General features: G+C 40.2%; 1 protein-coding gene across 1 annotated transcript; it reads left to right on the forward strand.

Annotated features, from left to right (window-relative positions):
• The first annotated feature begins 2,802 nt into the window (after positions 1–2,802).
• GREM1 (gremlin 1, DAN family BMP antagonist) lies at positions 2,803–19,582 on the forward strand. Its single transcript, XM_072114140.1, has 2 exons — positions 2,803–2,927; positions 18,535–19,582. The coding sequence occupies exon 2, from the start codon at positions 18,536–18,538 to the stop codon at positions 19,082–19,084; it is 549 nt and encodes a 182-aa protein (XP_071970241.1). The 5' UTR covers positions 2,803–2,927; position 18,535; the 3' UTR covers positions 19,085–19,582.
• Positions 19,583–20,171: the final 589 nt, after the last annotated feature.

Here is a 20,171-nt window from a genome sequence, read left to right on the forward strand (position 1 = left end):
TTAAACATATTTTAAGTTTAAGCGCCATTTGTTGAACACAATAAGCAGGAACTATGACAAGATATCTGGAATCCTAAAAGACATCATAATTAACCAGAAGAGGCCGGCATGACCAGGAGCAATTATACCTTAAGCCCCAGGATAGATTTTATTTTCTATTACTCTTTTCTCTTACTGCCTTTCAGTTGTGATCTTTTATCACATGTATTTTCAAATGATAAATTCTGTGTTTTATTTTAGGGATAATGTGAATTTTTAAACAACTCCTAGGGGAACTTGAAAGTTAAATGTGCACCGTAGATGATCCTCAAATTGTATCTGATTTACTCCCCTTTTATAAAAACTGTGGGGACCAAGAAGTCCCAAAGATCCTCATTGTCACCTGGTGGGAGAATTTTTTTAAAATTGGAATTGAAAAAACAATGATTAAGCGTATGTTTTATGAACTCCTGGCCAGCAGAGCCTGTAGAGGTTCAGAGATCAGGGCCTGCAGGTCGAGAAGGAGATGGCCGATGTCATCAATCAGATTACTAGATGCCTGGAGCAGAAGGGAAAGCAGATTATATTATGTTCCAGAGTATAACATCTGAAGGAGAATTCAAGTTTTAGAGAATCCTTTTGGCTTTTATATGGCCCTTTCTAATATTGCTTCTTCCTCGTTTTTAGAAACAGGAAGAAAACTAAAAAATTTTTAAGACTGGTATAAAACCATTGCACATCAATGGAATTTTAAGAGATTTACATGCCTCTTTTAGTGAGGTTTTAGTGATGTATCTGCTGTACAAAAAGACGGACAAGACGGACTGTCACAGTTTGAACTTTTTAAAGAGAAGATGATTCCTGGTGTTGCTGCTTTTCACCAAAGTACATTTTTTTGTAAATAGTTTTAAGACATTCTGGGCAGGGGTGTAGAGTTCAAAATTTTAGGATGGATGGATGACAGGGGGCAATTGCGCCAATTTCTTACAGTACGGCTCAGTTTTTAGGGTTTTACAGCCTTTACTGAAGCCATATCAAGATTCAGATAACACATCCATTTTATTCTTCAGGTCAGAACTATGAATGAAATGTATACAGCTTTAGCTTTTATATAGCTTTGCTGTGTTTTAATACGTTAATTAAAATCTTTAAGACAAAAAAAATCCTTATTACCTTATTTGGACACCTGAATCTTCTTCATACATCATCATATCGACCAGACTTTTTTTTCATTGTCATTTTCGCAGGATCAGATGATGTTTCCATTGATACCATTTTAGGAACAATATTGCCTTTTGAAAACTTTATAATTGGGGCGAAAAATCATAAAAAACTTGGCAATTTGGGCATTTGGATGTTTTTTTCTATTACCTAGTTTGCCATAGGCTCATGATGTCACTGTTGATGATCATTCACCATTTAAAGTGTTGTCGTCAAACCTTGAAATGTTAAAGGAAATCTACCGACAAAATCCATCCTGATAAACCAGGGACATTAATCATAGATCCAGGTACCATGACTGTGGTAATTTTGTTATATTTGCTACCCATGGCCTACTTCCTTCTAAAACCAACTTTTGGAATTATGCTAATGAGCTTTAAAGTCTCTGAGGTCCTTATCAAAGTCCCTCAGTGCCGCAGATTCACAGACCATTACAATGAGCAGAACATGTCTCACCAAACCCTGTACTCTATTCCTTCTCCCACTGCCTGTGTAGTTAGAATGGAATTGGAGGTGGAGGGCTGCTGTGCACACTGTAGCAGCCTGTGAATCTGCAGCACTGAGGTGTTCTAGAAACACCCACCAGAGCCCTTCTGGTTTATTATAATTTGATTTTGGAAAGAAGCAGGCCATGTATAACTAAAATAAGTAGATTACTACAATCACAGTGCTTTGATTCATGAATAAATGCCCCTGGTTTATCATGATGGATTTTGATAGTAGATTTCCTTTAACACCCACAATCAGTGCCCACACCAATTGTGGGTGTTAACAGTGGGTGTCTGTTTTATAATACAGAAGACACCAGACCGGTGTAGAGAGAGAGCCCTCTTCATAAAGCTTTATTGACTGGATGCTGTAGATGTAAAAAGCTTAATGTTGATGATCTTTTTTTTAATTCACAAAAAGACCTGTGCCCTTGACTATCTTCTAGTGGAACATTACCTATCACCATAAGGGACTGACCAAGGGGAGGATACAGAGAAGATGAGACTGTCTGATGTTATTCAACAAAACTGGTCTAAGGTCCTGCCCTCAATGTAGAAAATCACCGGAATAAGAGCTGTATAAACCTATGGAACACTATGGAAATCAACTCTGTGGGCAGCCAGGAATATTTTATTATTAAAACATGAGTTTTTTTTTCCGTCTTTGAAGTTTAAATGTCTGAATGTTATCTTATCGACAAAAAAAAACCTCTCAAGTTTTGCCGAAAATTTTAACTTTTTTTTTTTGTTGGAGTAGAGCTATAATACAATGGTCTAGTGCCACCAGGTGTCCGCATTCAGCATTGTCTTTTTACTACTGTTGATCATTTCTAAATTCTTCTATGAAGACGACTTGCGTTTTATTTGTTTTATATTAATTATTAGTAAAGTATAACGCATAGTTGGGGAATTCAGAGTTTACAAAAAGACTGTTTACACTATTGGGCAGCACAGAGTATTTGCAGCAGTGTCTAGGGAGGATAATAGGAGGACAAGTGTATGAGGTCTGTGACTTAAAGCACAAGGAGGAGGCTGGGGAAGTGTTAAAGGGGCGGATGAGAGCGGCACCAGGGCCAATGGTGTGGGAGGTATTGAGGAGAGCTCAGCTGCAGACATTTAAATGAGAGACAGTCCGGCGCTGCAGCAATTTGTATCCTGGATCTGAAGGATTTCCTCCGCATGGACAGCACAGCAAGGAGACAAGTCCTGTGAGGCGGGAGCTGCACACACTCCGCACAGGTAACACACCTTATCCGACAGACTATGGGGCTCAGGTATTACTAGCCGCACATCACACGACTACGACTACATAGGGATGAAAGGAACTTTCTAGGGGACATTTTACTCAGAAACTGTAAAAAATTTCATATATATATGAGAAAATGCCAAGTGTTACTAGATTAGTTTTACAGGTCTTTCACGTGGAATTTCCACCGCGACTCATAAAGTTTTATTGTATTGTACGGCAACGTTATGGGGGTCACTTATCTTTTTATCAACCCTATGGAGAATTGCTTACTTCCACAGTTCAGGGGTTGCAATCCAAAAAGTTTTAACATCAAACTAATGTTTCATTTTATTTTACACAAAAATAAATGTGTGTACAAATTTTTTTTTGTCACAGTATATATATATATACTGTAAAACAATACTGAAACGCTGCTTTTCAGAGATAAAGTATTTGCATTATAATATTTCATATTATTTCCCTTTTACAGGACTGGAGAAAGTAAAATAATTTTTCTTTTTATTATGTGGCCATAATTTTTCTACAATTTTACATTTTTTTAGGGCTATAAGATGACTGCTGATAACATTATGACTGATATTATTGTTGCAACGGAACTTCCTATAATTATGTGGTTTTTTTTGTATATAAATATGTGACTTTTAGATACTGTTACACTGCATCTGATGAGACCTCTGTGGTCTAGAAAGCCGCTACATGTCATCATATATTTACACTCTTGCCAACATCTTCTCCATCATATATTGCAGTGTATCGCATGCATATGTGTGTGATATATATATATATATATATATATATATATATATATATATATTTTATTCCCTTATACCTTTTATACATGTTTGCCTAGATATTGATGATCAGTTTAATATACCTGCATGCAGTGATTTCCGGGGGTGTGTGGGGGGGTTGTTTTAGGTAAGATTCATAGGCAGGTAATACATTGTTCCTACAGGTTACTGATCCTAATGTTTTTGGAGGACACATTTGTCTTTTAGGCGTTGTCATATTAGTAATTGTCCGGTTATGATAATAAGGGTATAGTTTCTATCCACATGGGGCATACAATATAAGCTGTGGATTTTCTACCCTAAACAAAGTGGTTAAAATTGACCAAATTTCAATTGACATGTTGAATCTGAAGCGTAAATTTTCTTGTATTGAAGATTTTGAAGAGTTAAAACTGCAGCACTTCTGTTACAAAAGACATGTCATAAAAACCACATGATGTGGGGTGTCTTTTGCCATTGAAAGACATCTGGCAGATGCAATGGTGGGGAATTTGCAGCTTTCCATGGGCACATAGTCGTATAGTTTCGAAACCTCTGCACATATATGGGGACTGATCCTAGTAAGGGGATCGTAGTTCATAGTCTTGAAATACAATGAGTGGTAAAGGGCACTGAGGTCAGTGAGCAGCAGAGGAACTGATGACAAATTGACACAAGTTATCAAAAAATTGACACTCAATGTTCAAACTCCAAGTGTGAACGCAGCCTGATACAATGACTGGAGACAACTGCTGTCATCGATAGACTCCTATTACTCATTTGTCATATTACATTCTACACTTCATATATTTACAAACCCCAAAAATATTCAACACTGGAAGAATAAGTAATATCTGTGGATCCATTAGTATTAGAGAATATCTGTAAGAACATTTCTGTAAGAATATGTTACACGTTGGGCTTTTTAAACACTGTTGTACATTGTCATATGTTTATCAGATTAAATACATTGTATATACATTTTAAAACAGTCAGACAGATTCTATTCAGTAGCCACATTCTGTATACAATCGGCTATTTCTATTTTTTTTTTAATCCCTTTATTGGTGTAAAGGTTTTTTGTGGCAGCACATAGTACTGGGGAGCTAAAGGTTGGTAAGTGCCACTACAATACCATATATACCTTGTACACTTGTACAGTCATAACCATAGAGCCTTTCTTGTAATGTATAGATGACTATATTCAGGTCTTCTATGTTTTTACATTAAAATTAGAGATTTTAGGGGTTCTACTTCTGCACCTTCATCCTGGTAATGTCCCTTTGAGACTGCAGTCTGTGTTGTATCCATGTTCGGTTTTTTTTTTTGTCTGTCTTGTGTGTTTTGCTAAAATTAGATGTTAAAAAAAACCTGGTTTCCCAGCAGCACCTTGGGTTTTGCTTTTTGTACACCCATTTATTTGGGAGTCCATGGTCTATGGGCCAGAAAAGTAGCGTACGCTGCTTTTTAATTTCCCTTACTTTTCAGACATTTGTGAAAAACGTAGGCGTATGAATTGCCCCAATGGGGTTACTATGATCTCTATAAAAATCATGGACAGCACATGGATGCCAAAAATGTTAGTCTGTAAGTGCGCTAATTCAGGGCGGGAGAAGTTACAGAAGTTCAGGTATAAAGGTTTTAAGAAGTTATCTGCTGGGTGTAGGAAACAATCCTGAACTGGCTTCCTCAATCCGGTAACGGTATGTTAATATATTCAGTTGTTTTTTTTTTGCTCAAGTTTTTGAAGCCAATATCCAATGTGAATTGTTAAAGAACACTCTGGTAATTCAATGGAACCCCTGAATTTGGCTGAACATGTGGGTAGGTAGGGAGATACTTGGATAACACTTACGGTAGGTAGTAGAGCTAAATTTGTTAATCTGATTTGTTGAGAAGGACAATCTTACAGTTTTTTTTCCTTTTTCTGCAGCATGAGCACAGATTTCAGTTTTAAAGCCTTTTCAGATCTATGGCACAGATCTGGATGTAAGCCTGTCCTTATAGTGGATGTATGTCTGGTGCATGTAGAGGAGTATAGGGTTACAGACAGACATTCTTAAGTTTTTCTTTATCTCAGTTTCTTTCTTTCTATTTGTCATTTAGCGCTGGTGATGACATCTTTCTCTTATTTGATGACTTGACAATCTGTATTGCCTCTGATACATCACAGCCGAGGTTATCAATAAAGTAATGTATCTGCATATATGGCAGGGGTAGAAGTCGGATGCTTATACAGTACATTCTCCATTGCTATATTCTCTAAATCACAAGATGGGTAGATCTCTTGGACTCTTTATGTGGCTACTTCCATTCAGATCTGTGTACAGGCAGTCCCCTACTTAAGGACACCCGACTTACAGACGACCCTTAGTTACAGACAGACTCCTCTGCCATTGTGACCTCTGGATGCTTTACTATAGTCCCAGGCTGCAATAATCAGCTGTAAAGTGTCTGTAATGAAGCTTTATTGATAATCCTTGGTCCCATTACAGCAAAAAATTTTGAAAATGGGGCAAAAAAAAAAAAATAAAATTCTGGAGCTACAATTATGAAATATACTGTTTTGACTTGCATACAAATTCAACTTAAGAACAAACCTGTGAAATCATATACATAACCCGGGGCTGCCTGTATAAGAACATAGCCAATGGTCCGCTTTCCTTTAATACTTTTTAAAATATATACATTGACTTAACATTCTATCCCTGACCTTACCATAAGACTGATGGACGGACCTTCTTGTCTACTGTTGGTGTCCTGATAATTTGGGTTTACAAAGGTCGGGCTTTGACTATGAAAATCCCTGCACTTGCTGAGTTAATAATGAGGAAAATCCACATTTCTTGATCTTCTGTGCCTTGCATGGTTATGTTAATATATTGTTGTATTTATCAGCTCTACATTTCATGATCCTAAAATACATGTATTCTATCATTGGCTGTGCATAGGAATACCCTGAATAAGCATAGCCCAGCCTGGTGTCTTGTTCAGTGAATACCATACACAAGGAACTTCTCCTATTTAATGCCTCCTTAGGTTGGCTTCATATTAGTGTATGTAATATGTGCAATGCAGTCCGTGTTTTGGCTGTAAATCCAGGACTGAACACTACAGGAATCTATACCTGCCGATAGTAAAAGTGGGAATACAGTTTTTGTGTCCAGGATCTACAGTCCCAGTGTCATGAATGAAATTGATGGCTTTGAACCATGATAAACCAGGGGCACTTACTAATAGATCCAGGCACAGTAACTGTGGTAATCATCGTATATTTGATATCCCTGGCCTCTTTCCTTCTAAAATCAACTTTGAAAATTGTGCTAATTAGTCAGAGGGTTGTACCAGAGCCCCTCTGTGCTGTAGCTGCACAGGCTGTTCCACTGTGCAGCAGCACTCCCCCTCCCATTGTGTAAAATTATATCAGTCAGCGGGAGACCGTGTAACAGTCTGTGAAGTTACAGCACAGAGTGGCTCTGGTAACGCCCCCTCAGATTTCCTTTAAATATGCAGGCCAGTTTATACCCGGATCTTAATTTTTGTATCACCTCAGAATTACTCCTGAGAGTAATAAAAGGACTTCTAGGACCACTAGTGATAAACTGATAGATCTCTTATAGACCCCGAGGGCAAGTGTTGAGTTTTCCTGCAGTTCCTCCACAGGAGAAGTGGAGTGTTACACAATTTTAACTCAGGGCTGAATCTAAACTCTCTGCTGCCTGAGGTGAACTATAGACCTGTGCCCCTCTCTGTCCCACCCAGAAGTAATATATCAGGTTATTTTTTTAGTAGGTGGGTTCTCTATGCAATGTTTCACTATTTTTAGGTGTCAGACTGGGCTTTATAGGTGACTGTGCCTCTGATGCTGACTCCCATCTTGATGCAGTGGGTGCTGCCTGAGGCAAGAGGCTCAACAATTATTAATAATTAAGAAGGTGTATACTTGGCAAGGGGATTTGTGTGTGTATATATATACACACTCACCAGCCACTTTATTAGGTACACCATGCTAGTAATGGGTTGGACCCCCTTTTGCCTTCAGAACTGCCTCAATTCTTCGTGGCATAGATTCAACAAGGTGCTGGAAGCATTCCTCAGAGATTTTGGTCCATATTGACATGATGGCATCACACAGTTGCCGCAGATTTGTCGGCTGCACATCCATGATGCGAATCTCCCGTTCCACCACATCCCAAAGATGCTCTATTGGATTGAGATCTGGTGACTGTGGAGGCCATTTGAGTACAGTGACCTCATTGTCATGTTCAAGAAACCAGTCTGAGATGATTCCAGCTTTATGACATGGCGCATTATCCTGCTGAAAGTAGCCATCAGATGTTACAAGGTACATTGTGGTCATAAAGGGATGGACATGGTCAGCAACAATACTCAGGTAGGCTGTGGCGTTGCAACGATGCTCAATTGGTACCAAGGGGCCCAAAGAGTGCCAAGAAAATATTCCCCACACCATGACACCACCACCACCAGCCTGAACCGTTGATACAAGGCAGGATGGATCCATGCTTTCATGTTGTTGACGCCAAATTCTGACCCTACCATCCGAATGTCGCAGCAGAAATCGAGACTCATCAGACCAGGCAACATTTTTCCAATCTTCTATTGTCCAATTTCGATGAGCTTGTGCACATTGTAGCCTCAGTTTCCTGTTCTTAGCTGAAAGGAGTGGCACCCGGTGTGGTCTTCTGCTGCTGTAGCCCATCTGCCTCAAAGTTCGACGTACTGTGCGTTCAGAGATGCTCTTCTGCCTACCTTGGTTGTAACGGGTGGCGATTTCAGTCACTGTTGCCTTTCTATCAGCTCGAACCAGTCTGCCCATTCTCCTCTGACCTCTGGCATCAACAAGGCATTTCCGCCCACAGAACTGCCGCTCACTGGATGTTTTTTCTTTTTCGGACCATTCTCTGTAAACCCTAGAGATGGTTGTGCGTGAAAATCCCAGTAGATCAGCAGTTTCTGAAATACTCAGACCAGCACTTCTGGCACCAACAACCATGCCACGTTCAAAGGCCTCAAATCACCTTTCTTCCCCATACTGATGCTCGGTTTGAACTGCAGTAGATTGTCTTGACCATGTCTACATGCCTAAATGCACTGAGTTGCCGCCATGTGATTGGCTGATTAGAAATTAAGTGTTAACGAGCAGTTGGACAGGTGTACCTAATAAAGTGGCCGGTGAGTGTATATATATATCGGTATATGGGGTCCAGATTTAGATTCGGTTTATAATGAAAACCAAATCAATCTAAAAGTTTATGATTTGGTTAATAAATCATTGAGAAAAAGATGTTTTATGTGGTAAACCTGGAAAGTTCAGACAATAATGGACCATTTTGGCCAAACGTAAAGTCAACTGTTGATCTAAACAATTCTGTGTGCATCTTACTTCTAGAACTTGATCCCTACACTATGTAGTAACCGGATGTAAGTCTGTAAGGATTTGGGTTTCATTTGTAGAACCACAGGGGATTAGGTACATATAAATACCATAGTGTTCCACACATCTAGGCGCATTTCATATGGTGTGAGCTGGTCTCTCCATACTGTATAGACCTCTTTAGCCCTCCTGACAGGATAATGATATGTTGTCTATTATCTGTTACAGATGTCGGGGTCATTTCCATGCTTATTATACTCTTCTTCACTTTCTCATTTGAACTTTTAACGTGTCCCAATGCACAAGGCGATTATTTCTGCAATTTTTACAACTTCTTTTGAACAGCTGCAGCCAAACTATAAACTCTTGCTTCATGTCATTCTACTGGTCTGCCTAGAATTAATTTTATGTATGTTTTATGCTATATAGTGATCTAGGTGGTTGTCTCCAAAGACGTTCTTTCTAGTGCAAAGTCAGACAGAAAACTGGCGCAGCATGGCAGGGGGAAGGAAAGCGCATGGAGTCCAACTACTTGCACGCTCCGCAATCGGGAGAACAAGGGCCTTAATATGAATAGGACCCTGGTGCATGTGCATGGCCAGCCATCCAGTTACAGGACATCCAAGGGTATCTGCATATGTTACTTTTTATGTGGGGATTTGCCTTGCGGCAAAAAAATTCCACTGCATAGATGCCTTTCCAATGCAGATTTTTTTTATAAGAGGATACGGAAAACGCCCAAAGGTTGAACTCTGCCCCCTGACTGCAGCAAAATTGGGGTATTATATGCTTCAGAAATAGCAAATTGTGGCTGGATTCTGCTCCTTGCGCAATGGCTGCAGGATCATCGCCGGTTGTCCTTGAGCGGGTTTGGCCTGAGAAAATCGCTCTTTGTGCTGACAGGATTTCGTGGACCGAACCTTATATCACTGAACTGACATGCGTTCAATTCAGTGATACAAGATTCAGTCCAGGAAATCCCATCAGCAAAAGGTGTTTTTTATTCTAATTTTTTTTCGGACCCCATTAGCTCCTATGTAAATGGTGCAGCCATTCTGTAACGCATGAGAGAGTATTGAACTAAAAATAAACAGCTGCAGCCAAACTATAAACTCTTGCTTCTTCGGCACGAGCACAATGCTTTATTTATATGGTGGGATGGGGGGGGGGGTGTAGTGCACCAGGAAAGCCTTGTTTTGGAAGCCAAAAATTCTGTTAACCAGGCTTTTGGCAGTGGAGTCATCCTTGTACAATTTATAATACTCTAAGGGTGATGCCATGCAAGGCGTTTTGAGCCCGTTTGTGGTCCGTTTTTAAGCAGTCCGTTAAAAAGCGCATGTGTTTTTGGACGGACTGTTTAAAAACGGACCAAAAACTGGTTCAAAACGCCTTGCGTGGCATCACCCTAAGAAATAAGCCAGACCCACGTTTCTAGGCAAACATCAGCACTGCAGGGAAGGTGCTTCTAAAAATTGTGCAAATTATTGCAATTCTCATACCATGCACAATCATTTCATTACCTCTATACACTCTGCTATGATCACGCATAGTGTGAGAATTGCAGAGTGGGGGGGGGGGGGAGCCGGAGATGTCACAGACTGACCAATGTGAAGGCGGAGCCAGCCGGTCCAGGAGCAATGAATAATTACTTATCGGCGGGGCCATGAAGCGCTCAGCAGAGCACCACAAGCTCATTTGCATATTTTTAAAAGCTACATTTCTACAAAATGAGGCACTTCTTAGACCTACTCATAGAATCTTACTGCAGATGCACATGGGACTGGGAGGGGAGTTTTAAGCATCAGGTATCAGGTAATCTGATAGTAGATAGAGCTCATATTTAAAAGTTTTTGTCTGCCAATCGGGGTCAAGAAAAAAACATGTAGGATTTTATAAAAAAATATAGCTCAATACATCCAGCTGTAGAATGCTGTACAGAGGCACATTGGTCTTACCATGGGGAATCCACCATCCAAAGTAGATGTGATGGTAGATTCCTCCTGCCTCTGCCCTAATCTGTACTTTAATAATCCTAGAATTTAATCTAAGTAATATGTAAATTACCTGCAGAATCTACTGGGGCGTGGAGTGGCCTAGCTGGACACTGGGAGCTAATGCCACACCATGCCCAAGTAGCCTTAGCAGTTTCACCTCATTTCTCTCATCTTCATAGTCACAGCTGTGCACAAATGGCAGAGGCTTTACTGGTTTCTATGAAGCTACTGCGCATGCGCCATAACTCCGGCTCCCATGCCAGCATGCACAGTAACTTCATAGAAGTAGGTGGCACAGGTACATGGATGTAGAGGAGCTCTCCGAGGACACTGCTAAGGCTACTGGGGAGTGGAGTAGCCTTAGGTCCCGGCGTCTGGCCAGACTACTCCACGCCCCAGTAGCCATTGCAGGTAATTTACATATAACTAAAGTAAACTTTTTAACAGTTTAGGTTCCAGGATTACTAAATTACAGATTAAGGCAGAGGCAGGCAGGAGGAATCTATCATCAGATCTACTTCTGACGGTAGATTTCCTTTAAGTCTATTTCTTCAGACATCTCTCCTCTTTTACAGTAAGTTTTTTTTTCACTTGGATAAACCAGCCTTTATGGATGTGCAGGAGATGGTACAGCTCCAAAATGGTAATCTACAGCTTGTTGTGTGGTCTTGAATATGTATACAACTATGGCTACATTCACACTGCCGCATGGGAGATGTATATACGGCCAACGTATATACGTCCCCCATAGATGGCACCGGGCACATGGTTCCCTACGGGAGCGGTATCGTGCAGCACACGTACGGCACCGTACCGCTGCGTACCCCGTGAAAAGACGGGACGTGTCCTATCTTTTCATGCATTTGGTGCCATGCGCCATATATCCCCATGGAGAGGGGCGGGGGTGAGCAGCGCTCACTTCCTCCTCCTCTCCCCGCGCGCTGCCGTGTGCCCGGGGTGCTACAATACGCAGGGAATGGCAGTGTAAATCCAGCCTAACATATGATGTAGTGGTATTGTAGCTTATTCATGTGAAAGGGGATATTCTCGAATAGACAGTGATATACCTGGCTAACAAGAATGACAAGGGGTCCCTGTAGATCCAATTTGGGCCTAACAGTAGCAAATTTTACAAACTGGCTTAACCTTCTCATTGTCTGTAGCACATTCTTCACCTCTGCCTTATATTTGTATATATTAAATGGTAATGCAATATCCAAGCCAAAGTCTGTTCTAAGACAAATTGTGTCAGAAGACTAAAGCTTTTTAACTCTGTTCGAAAGGCTAGAGATGTTTTGGATCTAAGAGGAATAGAATCCAGACAAGCAGTGATATTGACTTTGTTTACTCGGAGAAAAGTGGCGCCTGTAAGGTGATTTAATTAAGTTGTATAAATATATATATTTAGTCTCTGAACGAGGTCCGTCCGGCCGCCATGCCGGGGCTCTGTAAATGGGCTTTTCCTCATAATGCTAAGATCCTCTGATGAAGGGGCTGTGTATATTGGGCTCACTCACTAATTCGGTTATAGTCATTCTTGATGCCTAAGGGCAGTACACACTGTAATTAATTTGGAGATAAATTCCCATAAGTCGCACAGCCAGACCTATGTAAACATGGCAATTAGCTGCGGTCAATGTATATTCTGTAGGAGGCCAAGGTACAGACATATGACCTCTGTAGGGTTAGTACCAAGTGCGTCATACTGTTAAGCATCTCTACGGGTCGCGTCTGTTCTTTTTTTTGTCTCTTGAATAGATGTGTTCTAGGTCTCAATTTTTTTTTTTTTTATATCTTTACTCTATTTCACTCAAGAATATATTCCAATTACTAAATTATAAAAAGTATTAATAACCCATCCTCGGTATAGGCCAGGGGGATCCCAGAATGTCCTTACCATTAAGTTGTGGATATATTATGTATGACTCTGGAAGCTGATTGGTTTATCCTTAGTGTAGTGATTGTTCCTTCTTACTGCTGGTGGGGTCTGATCAATGGGACCTTCTCTCCAATTTGTTCTCTATGGGACTGTGATGTCCTGGGAACCCTAGATTTACTTATGGGTACTAGAGCACCCTCAGAGCATCAAGATTGACAGATTTACCTCTTATAACCCCAAAATGAGCCAAATAACATTTCATAGGACTCCCTAGTTCCTGCCAAATATATCTGGACCATCAAGGCATAGACTCTACAATCCATATGAAGAATTCCTTTGGAATGAAAGATCCTGTAAGTTTCAATATTCAGTTCCAATGTATCATAATATTCGTGAGGCCAAATTAACACATCAAACTAGGCCCTGTTCCTCCAACTATCACTGAATGATTTTGCCTGTGTAGCAGGTACATTAACCTAAGAGGTGACTGACAAAAGGCAATACTAGCACTATACTTCAATTTTGGGTAATTTTGGAGCATATCAGACAACCAGTTCTATGCATAGAACTCCTGTTGATCCAGGGAGTTACTCTGACTGTCCTATTGGGGGTTGGAAAGGAATTTTTCCCTGATGTGGGCCAATTGGCATCAGCTTTGCAGAGTTTTTGCCTTCTTCTGGGTCAATGCAATATAATATATAGGTTGGACTTTTTCACTATACAACCACCACTTACACTCTAAAGGACTAAATTAGCTCTGTTTGAAAAGAAAAAAATGAATAAATAACTTAATAAATAACTTAATGAAAAATGAATAAATAACTTAATAACTATCAAACATTTGGCTTACCTTTTTTTTGAGACTTTTCATGATGCTTACGCACATTTGCTCGGTCAACAGTCTCCTTTCAAAGTTGGCCATTGTCTAGTTTTCTGCATTGTTCCCTGCGTTATCACCAGAATCCAGATTTAATCTAGATTTTTTTTTAAAAGTTGCTAATTTTGGCGCAAATCTATGGCTGTCTCTGACTGGGCGTAGAAATTTGCTTGGAACTAATGGCAACTTTCGGAGACCTTTTGCAACTTTTGTTGCAAATTCATTAAAGATCAAACGCCGCTTGTATCAATAAGGAAAAACTGCTCAAATACATTTTTTACCAGCAGAAAAGTCCCAAAGACAGACAGACAAAGATTGACCTATCATACATGATGTATTTTTTATTTTTTTTAACCAAGTATATACAGCGGGATGTACGGTGTTAGTATGACTAACCTGAAACTCCCCATATCCTAAATTTTCCCAGATGACGGAAAATAGCAATCTGTTTTGCAAGACTTGAATCACTATAATCTCGAATGTGGTAGAAATGAGAATTCCTGTGGTGCGCTCTGCATAAGGTCACTTTTTTATCTGACTCTATTATATTGAAGCAGTGTTGTTTTTCCTCATAATGTTATTACTGAGTCCTTACACCATGAAACACTTCCTATACTATGAACCACATAATGTCTTGTAGCTCGTATGTGGCAGACTGTCCTTTATGGCTTAATCTGTGGTTAACATTCTTGGGCAGCTGCCCTATCAAATATAACTATCTGTTTATTGCATAGTATAAATCTCTGACCGGGGAACTATGTGACTGTCCTTGCATGTGCTGTTACTAGATTAAGAATTGAAGGATATGCAGCAGAAGGTGGCAGCAAATACTGTTGGCAAAACCAATTAAAATTCCTTAGCATTTCTATAACCAAGATCATGAATGTTGTCCATCAGTGAGGCTGAACTGCAGTACCAAGCACTGCCTCTGGTCATGAGTGGCACTAGATACAACACTTTGAACAAATTTCCATTCAGTTGAAATTTTCTTTCAATATACTAGCAGCATTTGATCTTGATCTTCACTGTGAACTCAATCTATTCTGTTACACCAAAAAAATTTTTCTTGGCGTCGCCATGGCCAATGCCAGCTGACCGTAGAGCAAACAATGCTCTGGTTTGATGCCAGTTCACACTTGGCCACCTAGAGCGATAATCGTTCTGCATGTTTTAACCGCACAATTCGCTCTAAGTCGTGAGTCATGATTAAGAGTGGCTTGTGCGCTGTAAATGCGTTGGTTGTAACTTTTGGATGCTAGGAGTATGCACCAATAAAGATTGGACCTGTTTTTCTCTGAACTGAATCGTGGACTTTACATTATGTAAAAAACACTTAGAGAGGGAAGAATAACTTTATAAATACATCTTCAGAGGATTCGTGCTCTGAAGCGGCCAAATACAGGGAAGGTGAGATGGACTTTCTTTAGTCACTGATGCCTTTCCCATGGGGATATGGAGATCAGGAACACGAAGTGTTCTGGGATCAGGGTCTCACTGGTTTGTCTAAGGCTGCATGCACACGGATGTATGCCTGCACAGTTAGGACAATACAACTTTGTAAAGAGGCAGCAGAAATACATTAATACGTGTGTCCCAATGTTTTCATGATCTCATTTGTTAAAATGGATTAGCAAATTTCCCATTATTCCTCAGTGGAACATCGATGGCTGTAAGTTTCCACACACCTGGAGAGGCATGCTCAAAATGGCAAAGTCTCAATAAAGCGTCTTCTTGCTTTTCTTCCCACTGTTGATGGGGCCTATGGATAGGTGATAAGTAGGGATGATTGGACCGCTTCATTTTCAGTGCCGAGACTCCCACATGTCACGAAAATGAGGGATCCGATGGGTTCCCACATACCCCCATCGGACCCCTCGTTGCTCCATCAGAGTAATGGAGCAGACGGACACGCATGACAGTTCTGCTCCATTAATCTCCAAGGAGATGACGGAAATTACAGAGCGCTGCTCGCTTTTGTGATCTGTGGGGGTCGTGGCACCCCTTTAAAGAGTTTAAACGCGGTAGGGGGTGAGCTAAATCCAAAATTCTGGCTGATGCCTAGGTTTGAGGACCTGAATCGGCAATGTTATAAGCACAGACCTGAACCTTGCTTTTCAGGTCCATTCATCACTAATGAAGAGCCTTTTTTGGTCGGACAACCCCTACAGGTCAAGCTCATTCTACTTATCTGAGAAATGCCTGATTTAGATTATCACAAGACAAAGTTGTACTTGAACACATCTGCCATAATTAGTTTACTTACAATATCAATAGCCATATTATTTACCGTAGTCCTTCGCTTCGAACACCCATTTTCTCCATTTTTAAAGCGTATTTATTAAAACTCAGAGTTGCTGGGTATCTTTTAATGGAAACCCTTTCATTGACCTTCAGAAAAACCTGGATAACGAGTCTGGTGTTTACTTAAATTCCTAAATTTCTTAAATAGAAGAGACATGAAGTCATGTTCTAATGCAATATGAGGAAGTGGATACTATAACAAAATATTTGGTCTAGACTCCACTATAATCCTGATACACAATAATTAGAATAATCCAACAATGACCGTGACGTCATTCCAGATCTTCCTTTTCCAAAATAAAGTTGGTCCTGTTTTTCACTGAGCTGGATCATGGACTTTATGTTCTCTGATTTTTACATGAGTGTGAAGATGAGTGCAGGGGTAGAGGTGCCCGAGAAGCAGACAATCGCTCTCGTACATGTTTCCTTGGAGTTATACTTCCTTCTCTAAGTGTTTTCATGCCGGCCACACACCGTAGGAGTTCAAACGAGCTTGTTAAGAAACGTTCCCGCTGTAATGTTCCAGTCTCAGACTTGAGTCCTTCTTGTCCGTAGTACATTCCAGTATTTTCCTGACATCTCTTTTCATATCTTTGCATTTAGAGAATGTATGCCATCTTTTTCTTATTTACATTAAAGAAAGGTTGTTGAAGGATATAGACGCTGTTATAAAGCGCTTTGAAGCCATATCTTGACAAAGGATCAGTCGGGAACTCAACTTGAGAGTCAAATTCTGCATATGGCACTGAATTTCAAGAGTAAATACAGCACTATTATAGACTTAGTCTAATTGTATAAATGGATCTGACAAGGACTTTTTTTTGCTCCAATTCTGTGATCTTTAAGTATTTAAAGTGACCCATGCTAGCTTTATTAGTCCCCCAAGATGCTGGAGGCCAATTATACATTATGGGTACCTGGTGCTGATGGTCTGTTTATCTTCATAAAATGATTTCAAATGTACCCAACATATGCGGAAAATAGGAGATGGATAAGGATCTATTTCACAATTTTCTCAATTGTGAACATATAGCTGATGCTTCATATTTGGGTTGTTGGCAACTCGGTTCCTTTCTGGGATTACCTTTCCTCTAAAGCAGCCTATATAATAATTGATGTCACTGGCTCGGCAATGACTTATTAAGTATAGAAAAATTAGATTTAAGTCTGGGTCTGGGTTTCTTCCCATCAGCTCTTATAGGCAGGAGTCAAAGAAGCATCTAGTAGAAATACACTGGAGAATATGCTGACGTTGTAGGGTATACCACTAAATACCTTGACCAGAGTTTGTAATTAAGAAGAATACGGGGCACCATAAAGTAGGCTCCCCATGTAAATCTTAACACACTGATCCCTTACCCTATCATGAACACCATTTTTCTCCTAAAAGGACATCTACCACCAGGATGAAGGATTGTAAACCAAGCACAACGACATACTGTTGTGTGCTCCCTATGGCAGCATCTGCTCTTCTTTTAGCTTCTAATACCCTGGTTTTTCCAAAGAAAGGCGCTTGAAGCCCCCAAGGCTTATTTCTTGAAAACAAGGGTATTGGAAGCTTAAAGAACAGTGGCTCCTGCCAGAGGGGGCACACACCAGCATGTAAGTGTGCTTGGTTTACAATCCTTCATCCTGGTGGTAGATGTTCGTTAAAGCCATTCAGAATTGGTACAAACCTTATGCCTTTAAAAACACCTGTCAGGTTGATTTAGGACCCTAAACCTTGTTGATCTGTGGTTTAAGGTTCCAAATCAACCTTTCTGAAGTCTGTAGGAGAAGAAAAACTAAGAAAATAAGGCACATCGGACTTGCATCTGTAGATCCTGGGCTAGCGCCTCCTCTTGCAATGTGGGAAGTGCAGCCATGACTGTATCCATGAGGAGGTGTCATTTTGGAGCCCACAAATAAAGACGGAAAAACAGAGCCCACATGAAAACACAGCAAAATGTAATTGTGTCAATTTTGCTTCACTTGGAATTTTTTTCCAGTACATTGCACAGAATATTAAATGGGGCCATTAAAAAGTACAATTTGTCCTGTAGATAACAAGCCTTCACACATCACTGTAATTGGGAAAAATAAAAAAAGTTATAGCTTTTTGAATGAGGGGAGTCCTGAAGGGGCTAAAAATACTCAGAGGGCGATCTGGGACACTAAACCACAGGACCTGTGGGTGGTTTAGAATCCCAAATTGCAATGACAGTGTTTTGTTTTGTTTTTTGTTTTTTTTAAACTTAAGGTGATTTTGTCTTTTGGCAGCTTGTTTGGGGTTTTTTAGAGTTCATAATTCAGCAGAATTATCTATTACAGGTACCTTTTTTTTTTTTTTTTTGGAAAGTGGTTTTTAATCTTGCTAAATATTTTTATTCTTTTATTTGTAGGATGAACCGTTTGGTTTATTTACTAGGACCCATGTTCCTTCTCTTTGGACTCATGGTGCCAAACATTGAAGGAAATAAGAAAGTGCGTGGATCTCAAGGGGCCATTCCTCCTCCTGACAAAGGGCAGCCCAATGACTCTGAGCAAAGCCAGACAGGGCCAGGAACTCGGATCAGAGGTAAAGGGAAAGGACAAGCTCTGGTGGCGGAGGAGGTTTTGGAGTCCAGTCAGGAAGCACTACATGTTACTGAAAGAAAGTATCTGAAGAGAGACTGGTGTAAGACACAGCCACTGAAGCAAACCATCCATGAGGAGGGATGCCAAAAACGTACCATCCTCAACAGGTTCTGTTATGGGCAGTGCAATTCTTTCTACATTCCCCGACATATCCGTCGAGAGGAGGGGTCCTTCCAATCTTGCTCCTTCTGTAAACCCAAAAAGTTCACTACCATGGTAGTTACACTCAACTGTCCAGAGCTACAGCCACCCACAAAGAAGAAAAGAATAACTCGTGTCAAGCAGTGTCGCTGCATCTCTATAGATCTGGACTAGCATCACATTTCTTCTCCACCTTGGACAAACTGATGATACATCAATATAGCTGGACTGCACCCATGCAGATGGTAGTTTCATGTGTATCAAGCAAGCTAGAAAATTTTTGGATGACAAAGCTACTTTCAGCCACCCAAGGGTAACCCAACAAACGTCCTGCTCACCATAGATGGATGGACCGCCCCAGTAAAGCACAAAGTGCACTCTTGGAGTACAAAAGAAAAAAATTCTTCTGCGTTCTAGTTTCCATGTATACAATGTGTATATATCTTATTTATTCACACTTACATGTTTGTGATGCACATATGAGGGTATGTGGGAAGAAAGTGTCTGTGTAACAATTTTATAACCTAATTGATCTAAGCGGGAGCTGAATAATGGTTCCTGCCCGTGATCACAGCAGAAGAGCACATTTGGCTAACCAGTGACTTTGACCATTTTTACCACTTATTGAGGTAGAATTGCATCAAGTGAAATAAAATAAAATCTCTTTAACTGGTTCAAATGGAACCGCAAGTATGTTGTGTTTTGTTAGAATATCTATACAACATGGTCTCTGCAAGGTCTTCTTGCTTTACGTGGATAGAGGTATAGTAACCACGACATCACTTCAATCTGGCTAAAAAGAAGTTCTTGAATGATCTCCCTACCTTCTAAAGATTTTACATTTCGAAGGTAAAATAAAATTTAGATGCCATGATTGTTTTACATCAAGGCCCCAATAAATACATTTTCAGGCCAAATGTTCTTGTGGCTAATCGAGTACACTTTGGAGAAAAGTTCTATTGACAACAAATGGAATTTTTAAGTAGATATAGGCAATATCGATACTGAGCAATAGATGCCGGTGAAGGCTCATTTGGTAGATAGATGTTCTTTCCAACCCAGTGTGGAGAAGGATCCTTCTAGACATGGCTGGTGTCTTTTAGGACCACCCCATAAGACAATCTTATCTGGCATGAAATTGATGAATTCCTCAATCCAGTTTAATATCCCTACATAAATGTAGCATGCCATTTTCGCTATAAAAGCATTGACGGCCTGATTTCTCTTCTAGGAAAATCCTGAAACCCTACGTTGAAAAAGT

The sequence above is a fragment of the Engystomops pustulosus genome, chromosome 7 (genome assembly GCF_040894005.1).
Source record: "Engystomops pustulosus chromosome 7, aEngPut4.maternal, whole genome shotgun sequence".
Classification (NCBI taxonomy): Eukaryota; Metazoa; Chordata; class Amphibia; order Anura; family Leptodactylidae; genus Engystomops; species Engystomops pustulosus.

Excerpts from the sequence above, each read along its gene's own strand:
- GREM1 (XM_072114140.1), top strand. The coding sequence starts at position 18,536 with ATGAACCGTTTGGTTTATTTACTAGGACCCATGTTCCTTCTCTTTGGA.